We start from the raw sequence: 18,245 nt of genomic DNA, 5'->3' as shown, positions 1-18,245 counted from the left end.
TTGGAAAGATAATCAAAATGTCCCTCTCAAAATTAAGTGAGGGCCCTCCGAAAGGTATGACTCAGAGTTCTTCCAAATTAATGGTAGAGGGCCGCCTGAGGGCACTCACAAATTTATGTGCCAGCTAATGTTGAGTGGGGACACCATTGCTTCAGATTTGGGTGCCAACTAATATACATAAAGTAAAATAATAAATTAAATACTCACTAGTGTGAGAAAATAGAATGAAGAAACAACATTTGGACATCATAAAACATAAGGAAGACAACAAAATGGCAGAAAAAAGGTTAAATACATACACACAGGGTCCAAAGAAGGGTAAGGAGCGGTATTCCCATGCACCCGACGCACGTTTCGCAACCTTAGTGCTTCGTCCAGGAGTGATCAGACATCAACTCACAGTCCCTTTTAAAGTTCAGCGTTTTAAACTATCAGTGATCTAAGCTTCCGGTGTATGCTGATCATATCTGCGGTAATCGGAGAGTATCTTAAATATGTCATATCCAAGACCTGATCATGTGATAACATCCTTATGCATGATAGTGATAATCCTGGAATAGGCCGCACCAAGCAACTAGGCAGTAACCCAGTCAACCGCGACATGAGCTGCGCTTGACGGAGGGAGTAGTAAGGTTTCCCATCTAGCCGGTTTATGATTAACTCCTTTTAAGCCAGACAATTTGAGGACCAAGGAGAAAGTGTTGGAGTCGCCCGATCTGCTGCACAGTCTCCTCCTCAAATCGGGGCCGACATCTGCACTGTTATATCTTCTCAGATGATTTCCCTTTAATAACGTTCCTTATTTTTTGTGTTATTCCCTTTTTGTTGATTTTCTCATCATCTCATCCTCTTTACAATAAAAAATCTTCTTTTGTTTTTTTTTCTTCTTTTTTTTTAAATACGAAATTTTTCCTGATTGACCCAAGAAATGAATAAGGACAAAGACCAAATTATGGAGAAGATATTAAACCTGAGTCTGGAGATAATCTTCCATCTTACTGGAGAGGTGAGAGGCTCTGATGTCATCACATTACATCATTATTAGAGTTGAGCGTATTGCTAATAATCGGGGTCCGGTGGATCCGTTGCAGGTTGTCACAGAAGTCCGGATCCGATTCGGAATCCGGCCCAATGTAAGTCAATGGGGGAGCGGATCCAGGGAGAGAGAAAGAGAGAGGGGGAGAGGGAGAGGGAGAGGGAAAGGGAGAGGGAGATCTCAACACTAATCATTATCTGTGGGAATAACAGAGGATATGACCGGGGAGGTGAGAGGCTCTGATGTCATCACATCACATCATTATCTATGGGAATAACAAAGGATATGGCCAGGGAGGTGAGAGGTTCTGATGTCATCACATCATTATCTATGGGAATAACAGAGGATATGGCCGGGGAGGTGAGAGGTTCTGATGTCATCACATTACATCATTATCTATGGGAATAACAGAGGATATGACCGGGGAGGTGAGAGGCTATGATGTCACCACATTACATCATTATCTATGGGAATAACAGAGGATATGACTGGGGAGGTGAGAGGCTGTGATGTCACCACATTACATCATTATCTATGGGAATAACAGAGGATATGACCGGGGAGGTGAGAGGTTCTGATGTCATCACATTACATCATTATCTATGGGAATAACAGAGGATATGACCGGGGAGGTGAGAGGCTCTGATGTCATCACATCACATCATTATCTATGGGAATAACAAAGGATATGGCCGGGGAGGTGAGAGGTTCTGATGTCATCACAATACATCATTATCTATGGGAATAACAGAGGATATGGCCGGGGAGGTGAGAGGCTCTGATGTCATCACATTACATCATTATCTATGGGAATAACAAAGGATATGGCCGGGGAGGTGAGAGGTTCTGATGTCATCACATTACATCATTATCTATGGGGATAACAGAGGATATGACCGGGGAGGTGAGAGGTTCTGATGTCATCACATTACATCATTATCTATGGGAATAACAGAGGATATGACCGGGGAGGTGAGAGGCTCTGATGTCATCACATTACATCATTATCTATGGGGATAACAGAGGATATGACCGGGGAGGTGAGAGGCTCTGATGTCATCACATTACATCATTATCTATGGGGATAACAGAGGATGTGACCGGGGAGGTGAGAGGTTCTGATGTCATCACATTACATCATTATCTATGGGGATAACAGAGGATATGACCGGGGAGGTGAGAGGCTCTGATGTCATCACATTACATCATTATCTATGGGGATAACAGAGGATATGACCGGGGAGGTGAGAGGCTCTGATGTCATCACATCACATCATTATCTATGGGAATAACAGAGGATATGACTGGGGAGGTGATAGGTTATTTTTTTTTTTTTTTTAATCCAATCAATTTTTATTGTAGGAAGTTACATTACAAAAAGGAGAAATTCAGGTATCATTGGCAATAATACACAAAGAGGACAACGCTGTAACATGTGGTAGTATCCTCTTTGATTATGATTCACATGTCCTGTCACACCACCACCAATCATGTCTGATGCAAGTTGCAACTTTTTTTTAGGTTAATCAATACCTAATACGTATAGAGTCAACCTACCAATTTACTCTTTAATCCTCAAAACGAGGGTTCCAAACAACCAGAACCAGAGAGTAAGAAAGGAAGATAAGAAAAGGGAGGGGAGAGAGGTGGGGGAGAGGGGAGAGGGGAGAACCATGGATGGTTGCAAGGAAGCAACCAGGGAGGGGGAGGGAGGGAGGGAATTGGATGGCGTTTCGGGGTAGCCCGAGCAGTAACAACAACAGAGATTTAAACACCTTGACTATTGACATGTGGTATGGGTGAACTCCCTGCGTAACACTCTCTTTGACCCTATTTGACCCGTTTTTAATTATCAACAGTTTGCCCTGGAAACAGATGCCTGACAGGGGATGCATATACAGAGTTTAGCCACGTGTTCCAAATGTGAAGTATTTTGTTTTTGGCGCAGATGGAGTGAGCCAGACAGAACTCGTATTGGCATTGGAGATTAATTCGGTTATATAGTTCAACTAATGTAGGCGTCTTTGGGGATTTCCAGTGCAAAGTTATGCAATATCTGGCAGCTACTAGAATGTGAACTAATAAACCCCTGGATTCCCAAGAGAACTCCTCTATACCCACGTTTAGCACTGCCAGAGCCGGATTCGGATTAATACGATTGCCTGTCAGCTCACCCATCAGGCCAAACACCTCCAACCAGAACGAGAAAACCTTGGGACACGCCCACCAGCAGTGACCAAGAGTACCCCTTTGGAGGCAGCCCTTCCAACAATGTGGCGAATAATTTGGGAGGAACTGTGCTAAGTTGGCTGGGGACCGATACCATCGCAGGTGTACTTTTTTCAGTTGCTCCAGATGATTTATACACTTGGAATATTTTTGGATATTTGCTGATGCCGAGTGCCAGTTTGAAGGAGAAGTAGAGACACTCAACTCCACGTCCCATTTATTCATATAAGGAGATTTTTGCTCTTCGGGGGGGTTATTGAGCCATTTGTATGTCGAGGAGATACCTTTGGATTTAATTATCTTTTTAAATACCAAAGCCTTTGTTGTAGGTAACAGAGGCTTTGACTTTGGAGGAAATTTAGAGGCCAGAAAATGACTAATTTGGATGTGTTGATAGAAACAGCCCTTTAAAGAGGGGTGTTCCCGTACTATTTTATTAAAGGGGTTAACACCCATATCAGAGTATAGATCCGCCAGCACTGTAATGCCCGATCCCTCCCACCTGGCCAGATTCAAAAAGGGGATTTGAGATTCCAACGACTTGAGGGAAATCTCTGAAAGAGGAATCTGAATCTTATGATTCAAGTCATTTCGCCAGATCTCCAGGGAGGCTGACATGGTGGGAACACACGGGGAGAACCGTGACCGGCTCAAATATTCTGCTTCCATCATTCTTCTGACCGAGCCCTGGCGGGACAGGAAATTTTCAATCTGAGCCCATCTATGTGAATTACCTGGACGCCACCATTCCTTTAGTGATTCAATTAGTAAGGCTTTATAATATGCCTTTATGTTTGGGGTGCCCAATCCCCCTAAGTCATATGGGGGGTATAACACTTTACCTGCGACCCTAGCCCTTTTATTACCCCAGACAAATTTGTTAGTCAACGAATGAAGTTTCATCAGGGTTTTGTGAGAAATTTTGATGGGAAGGCATCTGAGCACATACAATATTTTGGGTAAGAAAACCATTTTAAAGGACTGTATCCTGGCCATCCAGGACAATGATATTTTTTCATACCTTCCCAATTCCTTTTCTAAATTTTGGATCAGAGGTTCCAAATTTTCTTTAATTAACATCTGCGATGGTGTCAGCTTAATACCCAAATAAGGTATCCCCCTGTCGCACCATTTGAATTGAAAGGCCCCCTCCAGCGCACTCCTGGCCTCCACCGGTACATTAAACGGCAGTATCAAAGACTTTGCCGCATTAAGCTTATAATACGACACTTTAGAAAAGTTTGATAATGTGTTCACCACTGCTGGAATCGACACTGCAAGGTTAGAACAGGAAATTATCACATCGTCTGCGTATAATCCAAGTTTATGTTCAAATTCCCCAACTCTTATACCAGAAATGGCTATATTTTTTCGTATAGCTTCCGCCAGAGGTTCTACCACTAAAGCAAAAATAGCGGGAGACAATGGACACCCCTGGCGGGTGCCATTACTTATTTGAAATTTAGATGACAGAAACCCCGATGCCAACACTGACGCATTTGGGTAAGAGTAGAGGGCTAGAATGGATGACTTGATTTTCCCCAAGAACCCGAATTTTGTTAGAACTCTCTCCAGGTATCCCCAGTGCACCCTGTCAAAGGCTTTTTCAGCATCAAGAGACAGGAATGCACTGGGTTCACCCGATATCTCCACCAGTCCAATCAAGTCAAGCATCCGTCTGGTGCCATCCTTAGATTGCCTCCCTGTCACAAACCCAACTTGGTCTGGAGCCACTAAGGTCGGGATCACTTTGTGAAGTCTATCTGCCACTAGTTTGGCATAAATTTTAACATCACAATTTAGGAGTGAAATGGGCCTAAAATTACCCGGGGTGTCTGCAGGTTTCCCTGGCTTTGGTAGCGTGATAATTATCGCTTCTAAGTTGTCTGGGGAAATTGACCCTTTATTTTGCCAAAAATTGAAGGTTTTTGACATAAAGGGGGACAGAGTGGATGTAAATTGTTTGTAATATTCGTATGGCAGCCCATCGGGGCCCGGGGCAGAGTTAGACTTAGTCATTTTGATGGCACCTAGGATTTCATGTGTAGTAAAGGGAAGATTAAGTTCCTCTAATTGCTCATCTGAGACCCGGGGAAGATCCAGGGTGTCTAGGAAACCCTGTATATCCACTTCAGTCGGCTGTGACGTATTGGAATCATATTTTAGATTATACAGGGCCTCATAGTATTTCGCAAATGCTTCTGCTATTTCAATGGGATGTCTAGTGATTGTTCCGTTCGGGTCCCTCAGGAATTCTATTTTAGATTGGATCTCACGTTTTTTCGTCCTTCTTGCCAATAAGGACCCTGCTCTATCCCCCATAGCATAAAATGTCGATCTATTTTTTTTAAGATTATGTTCGTATTTTTGCAGGAGTAGGGATCTTAGTTGGAATCTATGGGTTACAATTTCTTTAGTCAAGTTAGGTGATGCTTTGGCTTTATTCAGGGATTCAAGGTGATGAATACGGGTTAATATATATTTAATATCTGCGTCTTTTTTCCGTTTTTGGATGGAGGCTATTTTTATGAGCTGCCCTCTGACTACGGCTTTATGAGCAGCCCACAGGGTCTCGTCAGAAATTTCCCCATTATTATTAAGTTTAAAATATTCTGTTAACACTGACTCTACTTCATCATGTACCTTCTGCCTACCAAGCAAGCTGGTATTCAGTCTCCACCTAGGGGAATTTTGAACATTAAAGCTACCCTGAACAGACAAAGAGATCGGCGCATGATCTGTCCAAGTAATTAAACCAATATCAGCTGCCACACAATTACTTATAGATTTGCTGTCGACCAAAAAAAAATCAATTCTACTGTATGAGCGATGCCTGGAAGAGAAGAATGTATAGTCTCTTTCTGATGCGTGCAAATATCTCCAGATGTCATGAAAATGGAATTCATTGATGAGATGCTTAAGTTCCTTAGCATGTGGGATGCTGGTGTTGGAGCAATCCATGGAGCGTATTACAGGTATATTAAAGTCTCCACAGATGATTTCCGCCCCTGTGGCAGTATCTTTGAATGCTTGGAAAAATTTCCTAGCAAAGGTCAATTGTGATGAATTTGGGGAGTAGACCGTTGCCAAGGTATAAGGGACGCTGTTGATATAACAAGACAAAATAATATATCTTCCATCCGCTCCATAACTGACATTTATCAATTTAAAGGCCACTGAGTTCTTTATTAAAATGGCCACTCCTCCTCTTTTTTTTGAGTCATTAGCAAAAAAGGTGTGTTGGAACCGTGGATGAAGTAGCCGTTTATTATCTGTGGAAAGAAGGTGGGTCTCCTGAATGCACGCTATATCACAGTTAGATGCCTTCATCTCTCTCCACATCATTGACCTTTTTGCTGGGGAGTTGAGTCCGTTCACATTAATAGACAATATCTTAATTCTCATATTGGAGCCGCAGGGGGGTTTGAATTCCTAGGAACGCCATCAGGGATAAGAGGGGCTAGACCAGCAAGGAATTGAGAGAAATTTCCAGAAAAAATTAAGGAACATTTGTGAGAAGAGGAACAAAAACAAAAAAATTCCAACAACACCGGTTTGCCCCGAGTAGGGTGCCCGGTGTATAACCGCTCGCCATAGGCGAGAACATCAGGGGGGCTACGTGACATCCCGTGTCACAGGAGCAGGGGCAGCAGGTGCCATAAGCAGGAAGGAGTCCCAGCTAAGCTACTGACCATTCAGGGTTAATCCTGTCTGGAGGGCCTCTATGATTCTCCTGCCCACCAGGGTTTGGTGGGTGGGCTATTCCCCAGTCATCCAGCAGTTTGCCCAGCTGAGAAGGAGTATGACATATGTGAGTGCCTCCATCTTTGAAAATTATCATCTTCACCGGAAAACCCCACTTGTACTTGATGTCTTGATCTCTAAGGAGTTTAGAAAGGTGGGCAAATTCTCTTCTTTTATTAAGAGTTGCAGCAGAAAGATCTGGGAAGATTTTTAGTCCCATGAAAGTGTCTGGCAGGGCTGGATTTCCCCTCAGTGTGTGCAGCACAGCTTCTTTTGTTTTATAGAAATGAAGTCTAGCCAGGACATCTTTAGGCAGAGCTGGATCTATGCCTTTGGCTTTAGGGACTCTATGAATCCTGTCCACTATCAGGTCTCTGGTGTCCCATCCAGAGAGTATAAGCTGCAGAAACTTGAGTGGAAGTATTCCTGGAGGTCTTTATCTGCTACTGATGAGGGAATCCCTCTGATTTTTAGGTTATTTCTTCGGGATCTGTCCTCTATATCACTGATTTTAAGTTTTAGTGCCTCCACCTCCTTTTCCAAAGCTGTGTTAGCATCTATCAGATTGTTATGTGATGTTGCAAATTCAGCCATTTTAGTTTCTACATGCTCTGTGCGATCACCTAGAGACCTGATCTCTTCCTTCAGCTCTCTTACTATTTCTCTGAGATCAGCCTGCAAGGAAGCCCTCAGCATTTTCAGCAGAGATTGCATTGTTTCCTCTGTCAGAGGAATGCCTGTGCAGCCTCTCAAGCAGCCTGTATCTCCTTGTGAGGAGTGGGAAGAAGCTGAGTGGGAAGCCAGCGCCATCTTGCTTGGTGAGGAGAGATCCCTATCCAGGGGGTAGAAGTCTGTCAGTTTGGCGGGAGTGCCAATTTTTTTAGGTCTCCCCTTAGGCATAGCTGGCGGCTGGGGTTACTCACACCTCCTGTAGCTGGTAATCCTGTTATCTGTGAGCTGATCAGAGCCAGTTTATCCTGCTGTCAGCACAGAGCTCTCCTTCAAGCAGCCATCGCCATCAGCGTGCAGGCCACGCCCCGAGGTGAGAGGTTCTGATGTCATCACATTACATCATTATCTATGGCAATAACAGAGGATATGACCGGGGAGGTGAGAGGCTCTGATGTCATCACATCACATCATTATCTATGGGAATAACAGAGGATATGACCGGGGAGGTGAGAGGTTCTGATGTCATCACATTACATCATTATCTATGGGAATAACAGAGGATATGACCGGGGAGGTGAGAGGTTTTGATGTCATCACATCACATCATTATCTATGGGAATAACAGAGGATATGACCGGGGAGGTGAGAGGCTTTGATGTCACCACATTACATCATTATCTATGGGGATAACAGAGGATATGACCGGGGAGGTGAGAGGTTTTGATGTCATCACATTACTTCATTATCTATGGGGATAACAGAGGATATGACCGGGGAGGTGAGAGGCTCTGATGTCATCACATTACACTATTATCTATGGGGATAACAGAGGATATGACCGGGCAGGTGAGAGGCTTTGATGTCATCACATTACTTCATTATCTATGGGGATAACAGAGGATATGACCGGGGAGGTGAGAGGCTCTGATGTCATCACATTACATCATTATCTATGGGGATAACAGAGGATATGACCGGGGAGGTGAGAGGCTCTGATGTCATCACATTACATCATTATCTATGGTAATAACAGAGGATATGACCGGGGAGGTGAGAGGCTGTGATGTCATCACATTACATCATTATCTATGGGAATAACAGAGGATATGACCGGGGAGGTGATGGACTCTGGAAATGTCTGTAGTGATATTATTAATGTCTCCACACTCAGGATTACACAGTAGTGAAGATCTCTAGTGATCGCTGTCAGGCCCCTGTGTGTGAAGGACGGGGAGGAACCCTGAGCCCAATCCCGGGGCCTCCACCTCACCCCCAGATACATGAGGACATCAATAACCAGAAGATCCTGGACCTGACCAACAAGATGCTGGAGCTGCTGACTGGAGAGGTGACACTGCTGGGAATGCTGGGACATTATACAGGACGGCACTGGAGGATTCTGGGTGATGACGGTATCATTGTGTTGTCAGGTTCCTATAAGGTGTCAGGACGTCAGCGTCTATTTCTCCATGGAGGAGTGGGAGTATCTAGAAGGACACAAGGAGCGGTACAAGGAGGTGATGATGGAGGAGCACCAGCCCCGCACATCACCAGGTAATAGACAGGACTGAATACACCCGGCCTATAATTATCTGTATGTAATAATGATGTCCGTCCTGTCTGTGTCTCCTGCAGGTCTCTCCAGTACGAGGACGACCCCAGAGAGATGTCCCGCTCCTCCTCCTCCTCCACAGGATCCTCAGGTAGATGGAGATCTCCCCTATGAGGTGTAGACGGCTGTGACCTCCTTGTGTTTAGTCTTGTTTTCTCCTCCAGTATTAGATGTTTTATACTTGTGTAATGAGAGCGGTGGAGACGGCAGGATCACAGCTGACCACAGACTTCACATGTCCGGATCTTATCTCCATTATTCCCGGGGACTTTTACAATATTTTGTTTTGCAGCTTTTGGATCCGGATAAAGATCTGAACAATATTCATTCTCCAGAGAGAAATGTGAGGGGCGATCAGCGGAGTAACGAGGAGATTTCTACAGATCACCGCCCCGGTGAGTACAGACCTTTTCTATCATCCGCTGTCAGGGCTGATGAGGGGTTTCTCCAGTTTAGGGACTAAAGGCTACTTTACATGCAACGATATCGCTAACGAGATGTCGTTGGGGTCACGGAATTCGTGACGCACATCCGGCGCTGTTAGCGAAATCATTGCGTGTGAAATGCAAGAATGACCATTAACGATCAAAAATACTCACCATATCGTTGACACGTCATTCTAATCTCATATATTGTTGCTGCTGCAGGTACGATGTTGTTCGTCGTTCCTGCGGCAGCACACATCACTATGTGTGACACCGCAGGAACGTGGAACAACATCGTACCGGCGGCTGCCACCAATGAGGAAGGAAGGAGGTGGGCGGGATGTTACGGCCGCTCATCTCCGCCCCTCCGCTTTTATTGGGCAGACGCTTAGTAATGCCACTGTGAAGCCGCACAAACCACCCCCCTAGAAAGGAGGCGGTTCGCCGGCCACAGCAACGTCGCTAGGCAGGTAAGAATGTGTGACGGGTGTTAGCGATGTTGTGCGCCACGGGCAGCGATTTGCCCATGACGCACAACCGACGAGGGCGGGTGCTTTCACCAGCGACATCGCTAGCGATGTCGCTGTGTGTAAGGTGGCCTTAAGAATCCATTATCTCCTATATATGTCACTCACCATTCCCTGCTACAGACGTAGTGTTTTTTCAGATTTGCCTGGAGACGCCGAGGTGACGGCTTCATCCACTGCTCGATGTGGAAATGAAAGAAACTCCAGTGATGATAAAAACCCTCTGGTACCGGAGAAAATGTCACATTTATTATTACATTTCAAATTCCCAACACGACATGAACAAAATCCCTACAAAGATTATGGACCTTTGTGTTTCGGAAGCTGAATAAGGCTTTTCTGAAACGCGTGGATCCATAATCTTTGTTAGTACCTTGTTATTGTCATTTTGCGAATTTTAAACTTAATCCCTTAACGTTTGCTGATAAGAGAAATAAGTGATTAATGTGACCCCGCACGTGGAAATCCCGCTGGCGTGAACTGTACATGGCAGCTGATACCCACGGGCATCAACCCCGACCAGTTTTGGAAGTGATCGGGACTGATTAACCTTTTAAATACCACTGTCAATCATGGCAGCAGTAGCTAATCGGTTTAAAACCCCCCTAAGGCGGGATTGGCGATCGTGGCCATGGTAATGTGGGGTCAGCTGATGACTCCATGGTACGGTGGCCTGGGTCTTACAGGCTGTCAGTGAGTCACTGACACTGATCTCATGTGCTGCTGTACACTAGTACATGAGATCAGTGATCAAAATGAAAAAAAATCATATCCCACAGTGAAAAAATTAAAAAAAAGTTACACAGAATGTAAAAAAAAACAACAAAAAAAGCGCACAAAAATAATGAAAACCTGTTTCACCACTAAAAAAAGCAGCTGTTGTGTTCAAACAAAAATGAAGACGAAAATGTGCACATAATTGGTATTGCCGCGTCCGGAATGACCCGATCTTTAAAACTGTCACGTTACTTATTCCGTACGGTGAATACTGTGAAAAAAAATAAATCAAAGACACCAAAAATATAATTTCATCATTATACTGACAAAGAAAGAGAATAAAAAGCGATCAAAAAGTTGTATGTAAAAAATGGTATCACTGTAAACGTACCGACCTGAAGAATAAATTGGTCTTATCACTTTTACCGCACTGTGAACTGCGCAAAAAAATATAAAAAAAGTAAATTATTAGTTTTTCTTCATCTGAAAAATCTGAATAAAAAGCGATAAAAATCCCAACTCGTTGCACAAAAATAAGCCGCCATATAGCCCTCTCCAAAAAAAAAAAGTTACAGCTCTCAGAATATTGAGACAGAAAAACTATTTATTAAAAAAAATAATTTTATTGAGATAGAAGCAAAACAAAAAAACCCCCGATATAATCTGGTATTGCCGTAATCGCACCGACCCGCAAAATAAATCCATCCTATCACTAACACCGCATGGTGAACGGCGCAAAAATAAAAATAGAAATAAGAACTGTTCCCGCACTACTGTCTATTCATTCATTTTACCTCTCAAAAATCGGAATAAGGCTCAGGAGACATTTATCCTGCGCTCTCTGCTGAGAGTTACGTCAGGTTTTCAGGGTCAATCCAAAAAAATACGATACAGACTGTCGTAAAACAGCCAGCAGGGTCACGCAAGATCCCACCACATGCATCAATATGTCACGGATCAGGTCGGGGGGTCACTTGCACTTCCCTCTGATCAATCGCGCCCGGTTAATCTGTGACGAAACCACACCCCGCAGCCCCACCTGAATATCTTTAATACATCAGAGCCACACGATACGACCTAGTCCCACAATGTTCCTCAACAGTGAACCTGAAAGACATAAAAAAAGCAAATTAGTAAAAAAAGGAAAGACAAGTGACACCCTCATTCACTAATTTATTTCCCTGGCAAATCCCTAATCCGGGTCCGGCGTAATCCATTAAGGGGGTCCCATGACGATCCCATGCTTGCTGTCCCAATCAATGAAGAACAGAACGTTTCTCATTGGCTGGGAGTGCAGTGACTGCAGCCTCACACACTGCTGTGAAAAGCACTACAGAAATCTGAGATGACCTCATGAGGTCAGCCCAGGTCCCCCGCACGGGCTCACAAAGCAGTGCGTGAGCGAGAGCGGGCAGTGACGAGCTGGCGACACTTCTGAGGCGGGTGCAGCCTGCTATTTTTAGGCTTAGGAGTGCCAATGACTATGGGCCTCCCTAGCCCGAGAATACCAGACCCCAGCTGTCCACGTTTTGCATGGCTGATTATCCAATTTGGGGGTACCCTATTTTTTTTTTTTAATTATTTATTTAAAAAAAATAATTTAAAGCAACAGCGTGGAGTGCCCTCTGTTCTGGATTACCAGACAACTGCAGGCTGCAGCTGTCTGCTTTACCTTAGCTGGCTACCAAAAATAAGGGGGACCCCAGGTCGATTTTTTTTTTTTTAAAGTATTGAATTTGGGCCTAAAAACAAAACTAAACACCCTTAAGTGCCACTTGAAAGGCAAAGGGTGCAATCTTTAAATATGCAGAATGGGTGGGGCATATGTGTTGCACATCTATCCATCTCTTTAGCTAGCTAGCTGTATAAAATTATAATGGATCCCTTATTGGTTCCATTGACTATAATGTTAATGGATCCGTTTTTTCACATCCATCGGATCTGCCCAAAACTGATCATTACAGGACATTTGAACACAGCCTAATAGAGTATTTATGGAAGGAAAGCAGCTGCAGAGCAGTATTCTGTAAAAAATTGATTATTTTGGTTGCTGTGCTCAGCTGATTCACACATGGAGCGCTGTCCTCTATCATTTTCTTCTTATAGAGTATTTAGACCCTCAGTTTTATGGCATCATAAAGTATAATTCCTATATGGTATTATTTGATAATAAAACCATCACTATCTGGCCAGCACGATACTGCAGTCAGGGGCCTGAGAATTGCCTGTGAAAACCAAGTTTTAAGGTTATAGTGTTGTAAAATTAAATAAAATCTGTTTTATTCTTTCGACAGATGATTTGGACATTATTCAGAATACATATGAAGAACAAGTCATTATCTCAGATATATCTTCAGTCCTTCACACCGAAGATCCATCATCTGATGCTTCTAAACAATCTCCTGATTCACTGCAGAATGTTCAGCAAAATAAAAGCCATACAAGGGGAGATCAACAACAAAGAGCTCACACAGGAGAGAAGCCGTATTCATGTGATGAATGTGGAAAGTGTTTTACTTGGAAATCACACCTTGATTTGCATATAAAAATTCACACGGGGGAGAAGCCATTTTCTTGTTCAGAATGTGGGAAATGTTTTACTTGGAAATCCCAGCTTGTTGTACATCTACAAACTCACACAGGGAAGAAGCCATTTTCATGTCCAGAATGTGGGAAATGTTTTAATTGGAAATCACAGCTTGATGTACATATAAAAACTCACACAGGGGAGAAGCCATTTTCATGTTCAGAATGTGGGAAATGTTTTACTCGGAAATCACAGCTTGATGTGCATCTAAAAACTCACACGGGGGAAAAGCCATTTTCTTGTTCAGAATGTGGGAAATGTTTTGCTCACAAAACCACTTTTGTTAGACACATGAGAATTCACACAAGGGAGAAGTCATGTTTAGAATGTGGGAAATGTTATAGCTGTAAATCAACTCTTGTTGAACATGTAAGAATTGACATAGGGGAGAAGCCATGTCTATGTTCAGAATGTGAGAAATGTTTTACTCATAAATCACAGCTTGTTAGACATCTAAAAACTCACACAAGAGAGAAGCTGTTTTCATGTTCAGAATGTGAGAAATGTTTTATCAAGGAATCAGATCTTATCAGACATCAAAGAATGCACACAGGGGAGAAGCCATTTTCATGTTCAGAATGTGGGAAATGTTTTATCACGAAATCAGATCTTGTCAGACATCAGAAAATTCACACAGGGGAGAAACCATTTTCATGTTCAAAATGTGAGAAATGTTTTATCATGAAATCAGATCTCGTCAGACATCAAAGAATTCACACAGGGGAGAAGCCATATTCATGTTCAGAATGTGGGAAATGTTTTATCCAGAAATCAGATCTTCTTAAACATCAAATAACTCACACAAGGTAGAAACCTTTTTCATGTTCTTTATGTGGAAAGTGTTATTAGCGAAAGTCACTTCTAATTGCACATCAAAAAACTGACACAGGAAAAAATAATATTCATAACTTAAATCTCTTTAGACACCATAGAATTTGCAAGCAATAAAGCAGTCTTTTTTTCAATTATTTCAGTCAAATCCCCTGTACGACTACATCTACAAGGAGTCTGTATGTTCTGTCCGTGTGTCTTCCCATATTCCAAAGACCGTTAGAGAATGTAGATTGTGAGCCCCAATGGGGACAGTGGTTATAATGTCCGTAAAGCTGTGGAATTAATGGCGCTATATAAGAGAGTAACATAAATACATTGAGAAACAGTACAAGAAATAATACAACAGTTACTTTTACAGATAAAGTTGAACATTATACATAAGAGATGATGGTTCTGTTTGCAGTTGTCAATAAACGTCACAATCAGCGAATAGAATCTAGATAATATCTATATATCCAGCCATGTGCACAGAAGATTATACATTAGTGGAAAATTATATCCTAAAACTTGTTAACAATTGATGATTTCTGGTGTTTTCTTATTATATTACTGTTCAAACTTTTCACACTTGCATAGGTTTGAGCTATTATTCTACTATTTGTCAGAGTTACTGATCAATCCAATCCTGTAGATGTTACAGAGCTGAATTATTGCAGGGCTCGCATCCCTAGTACAAGATATACACAGATGATCAACCACAATAAAACTATGTAAAACAGGATGGACATTAACTAATTTTCTGAATTTTTTTGCAGGAGTAAAAAGAGAGGTCTCTTGTGATCTATAGATGCATCATTCGCACCAAAGATCCGGAGCTCATCAATAGAACTATTATAATCGATAATTTGCTAAGATTGCTTAACTTAATTAATTATGTTCTTAATGGCTATATACGGTATATAGACTGCACATTTCTTTGTTTTACTGTGCAGAATATTATGAAAAACAGTGATTTAGCACAAAGACTTCTAGTCTGTAACTGAAGGACAAATGCTCATCCTGGAAACAGCATGTTTATCTTTTGGGCATAAAAATAATCCTTGGTTTCCTGGAAATATTTTATGCAATCCTGAGTTTTCGTAATAAGCAATTTTGTTTTGGGCCCCTTTTGGAGACAGACGGGACTTCTCCGTGCCTCGAGTGATGGAGGAATTGGCCAGGAGTTGGTTCCTGTGAGATGGGAGCCCTATTTTGTGCACTCTAATACCACCTATACCAGGACACTGCATTCAGTGGTGGTATCCCAATTGATGTTTGAAATGTTTTACAGGACTTATCGGAAAGGTCCTGAAGTTCGATATTGTTTTTTTATGTTTACAGCTGCAATTGCCTTAACTTTATTTCTTCGCAGGGACAGGCTTCAAACTATTGGAGGGTTAACCACATCTAGTTGCGGGGCAAAATGCGCCTTATACTTGGGATCCTGGCTCTTGAAAAAGATTTATATGATATGGGGTCAGAGCTGATAGTTATGACCTGGAATGTCAGAGGCCTTAAGTCGCCCGAAAAACGTATCAAGGTATTTTCCCAAATTAAGGCTCAGCTGGTGGCACTAGTAGAAACTCACCTCACACGAGACGCAGCTAGACTAGTAAACAAACCATGGGTACAATGGTCGACGCATGCGTTCCACACCATCTACTCCAGAAGAGTCTCTTTATTGGTCCATAAAAACATACGATGGGAAGCAAAGGTGGTAAGGCGTGACTCGGAGGGGCGGTTTGTGTTTATAAATGCGTCTATAGATTCTAAAGATTATGTGCTACTATGCATTTATAACCCCCCACCGGCTCGCGTTTCCGTTCTTAAACAGGCACTGAGCTTTGCCCTTAGCTACCCAGATGCATATGTGTTATGCATGGGGGATTTTAACCTTGTGATGAATGAGGAGCAGGACAGGTTTCGGGTAGATGGGGGGAGACAACAATCGACCCCGGATTCGACTGACTTACAGCAATGCGTGGAGGGAGGCGGGTGGATTGACCTTTGGCGACTCCGACACCCTAACACTCGAGAATACACATGTCACTCCTCCACTAGACGTACGCTGTCCAGACTGCATTATATTTTTGGGTCAAGCAGCGTCGCGACCTGGGTGGATAACGTGGTACACGGGGTCAGAGGTATATCAGATCATAGCCCAGTGATCCTCACTCTTAAGACTAATCAAAATGCTAGCAAACCCTTTTGGAGGTTAAACCCCTTTTGGTTGAAGTTAATTGATCAATGCGATAGGACCAGGACCCAAATAGAAGATTTTCTAAAAACCCACCCTAAACCCTGGAATACTAACTTGGTGTGGGATACTCTCAAGGCTTACCTTCGAGGGTGTCTTTCTTCAACTATAACATATCTTAAAAGAGCGACTAGAAATGAGGATGACGTGGTGGAGGGGAGACTTAGGGACCTAGAGGCAGCATATATTACAGCCCCAACCGATGGTAACAGAGCAGCCTGTATGCATTCATACAGGCTGTATATGCAACACTCTGAGACCAAGTCCAAACGCAAACTGTTCTTTACCCGACAATCTTACTTTGAGCTTGGAAACCAGTCTAGTAAATTACTGGCATATATGGTTCGGCAACATAACACCTCAAATATAATACTAGGTATACGGAGGCAGGACGGCTCAACAGCTACATCCCCTGAAGATATCTTAGAGTGCTTCCATGAATATTATAAAACCCTATATACTTCTAGAAGCCCTCATGGAGTTCAAAGCTGTGGGGCATATCTATCGGAGATTCCCACTTTGAGCAGATCGCAACGGGAGTCTCTGGAGGCGGACATCACACTGGACGAAGTGATTACAGCCATCTCAGATATGGCTAGGGGGAAATCTCCGGGTCCAGACGGTCTCCCCATAGAATTGTATAGTAAATATTGTGACGTATTGGCCCCGATTCTTTTAGAGGTTTTCTCACATTTTTCAGCCGGCGACTCTCTACCTGCCTCCTTATACGAAGCGCACATAGTTGTGCTGAGGAAGGAGGGCAAAGACCCATTAGACTGAGGCTCATACCGCCCTATATCCCTAGTCAATGTGGATTATAAGATCTTTACCAAAATACTGGCTTCCAGGCTCAATTCAGTTATATTAAGCATAGTTCACCCAGATCAAACCGGATTTATGCATGGAAAAAACACCTCTATAAATATAAGACGGGCCCAATCCATAGTACAATATAATACATTGGTCCAGGAAAACGAGTGGGCCTTGGCCTCGCTGGACGCGGCCAAGGCATTTGACTCGGTAGAATGGCCATTTTTATTTGCCTGCCTCCAGAGATTCGCCTTTGGGCCTAAATTCAGTAACTGGATTCACATGTTGTATAGGTCCCCGACAGCAAGGATACTAGCCAATGGTGCTATGTCTACACCCTTCTCATTGAGACGGGGCACAAGACAGGGATGCCCTCTGTCTCCAGCATTGTTTTCACTAGTTATTGAAGCTTTGGCAATTAGAATCCGCTCTCATCCACAGATCACTGGAATTACCATAGCCGACCGCACAGATCAAATAGGATTGCATGCGGATGACATGGTTGTCTTTTTGGACAGAGTACAAGAGACCTTGCCTGTGGTTATAGATACTATAGATAAATTTGGGGAGTTTTCAGGACTACACATCAACTGGGACAAATTAGCTCTGATGCCATTAACACGGGTCTAGAACTTCAATGGAGTGTAGGTCACCTCTGCAAGTGGTAACTAGCTTCAAGTACATGGGAATACACATACAGAAGGACCATACACTAGACTATCAGACGAGTATAACACCACTCCTGGACCACGTTAAACTTAAATATCTCATTGAGCAGGTTACCTCTGTCAGTGGTTGGCAGAATAAACTTAATCA

The 18,245-nt window shown here is 43.0% G+C and overlaps 1 protein-coding gene across 2 annotated transcripts in view; it reads left to right on the top strand.

Moving 5' to 3' along the window:
• The first annotated feature begins 930 nt into the window (after window positions 1-930).
• LOC142257597 (uncharacterized) overlaps window positions 931-18,245 on the top strand; it is a 1,260,196-nt gene continuing 1,242,881 nt past the window's right edge. For both annotated transcript variants that reach the window (XM_075329744.1, XM_075329737.1), the window contains exons 1-4: window positions 931-1,006; window positions 8,853-9,029; window positions 9,112-9,235; window positions 9,317-9,384. In XM_075329744.1, the coding sequence (XP_075185859.1) occupies window positions 953-1,006; window positions 8,853-9,029; window positions 9,112-9,235; window positions 9,317-9,384 (423 nt within the window). In that variant the 5' untranslated portion in view covers window positions 931-952. The remainder of the gene's footprint in view (window positions 1,007-8,852; window positions 9,030-9,111; window positions 9,236-9,316; window positions 9,385-18,245) is intronic.

The sequence above is a fragment of the Anomaloglossus baeobatrachus genome, chromosome 1 (genome assembly GCF_048569485.1).
Source record: "Anomaloglossus baeobatrachus isolate aAnoBae1 chromosome 1, aAnoBae1.hap1, whole genome shotgun sequence".
Lineage (NCBI taxonomy): Eukaryota > Metazoa > Chordata > Amphibia > Anura > Aromobatidae > Anomaloglossus > Anomaloglossus baeobatrachus.
Note: the sequence above shows the minus strand (reverse complement) of the source record. Positions and strands in the feature narration are given on the sequence as shown.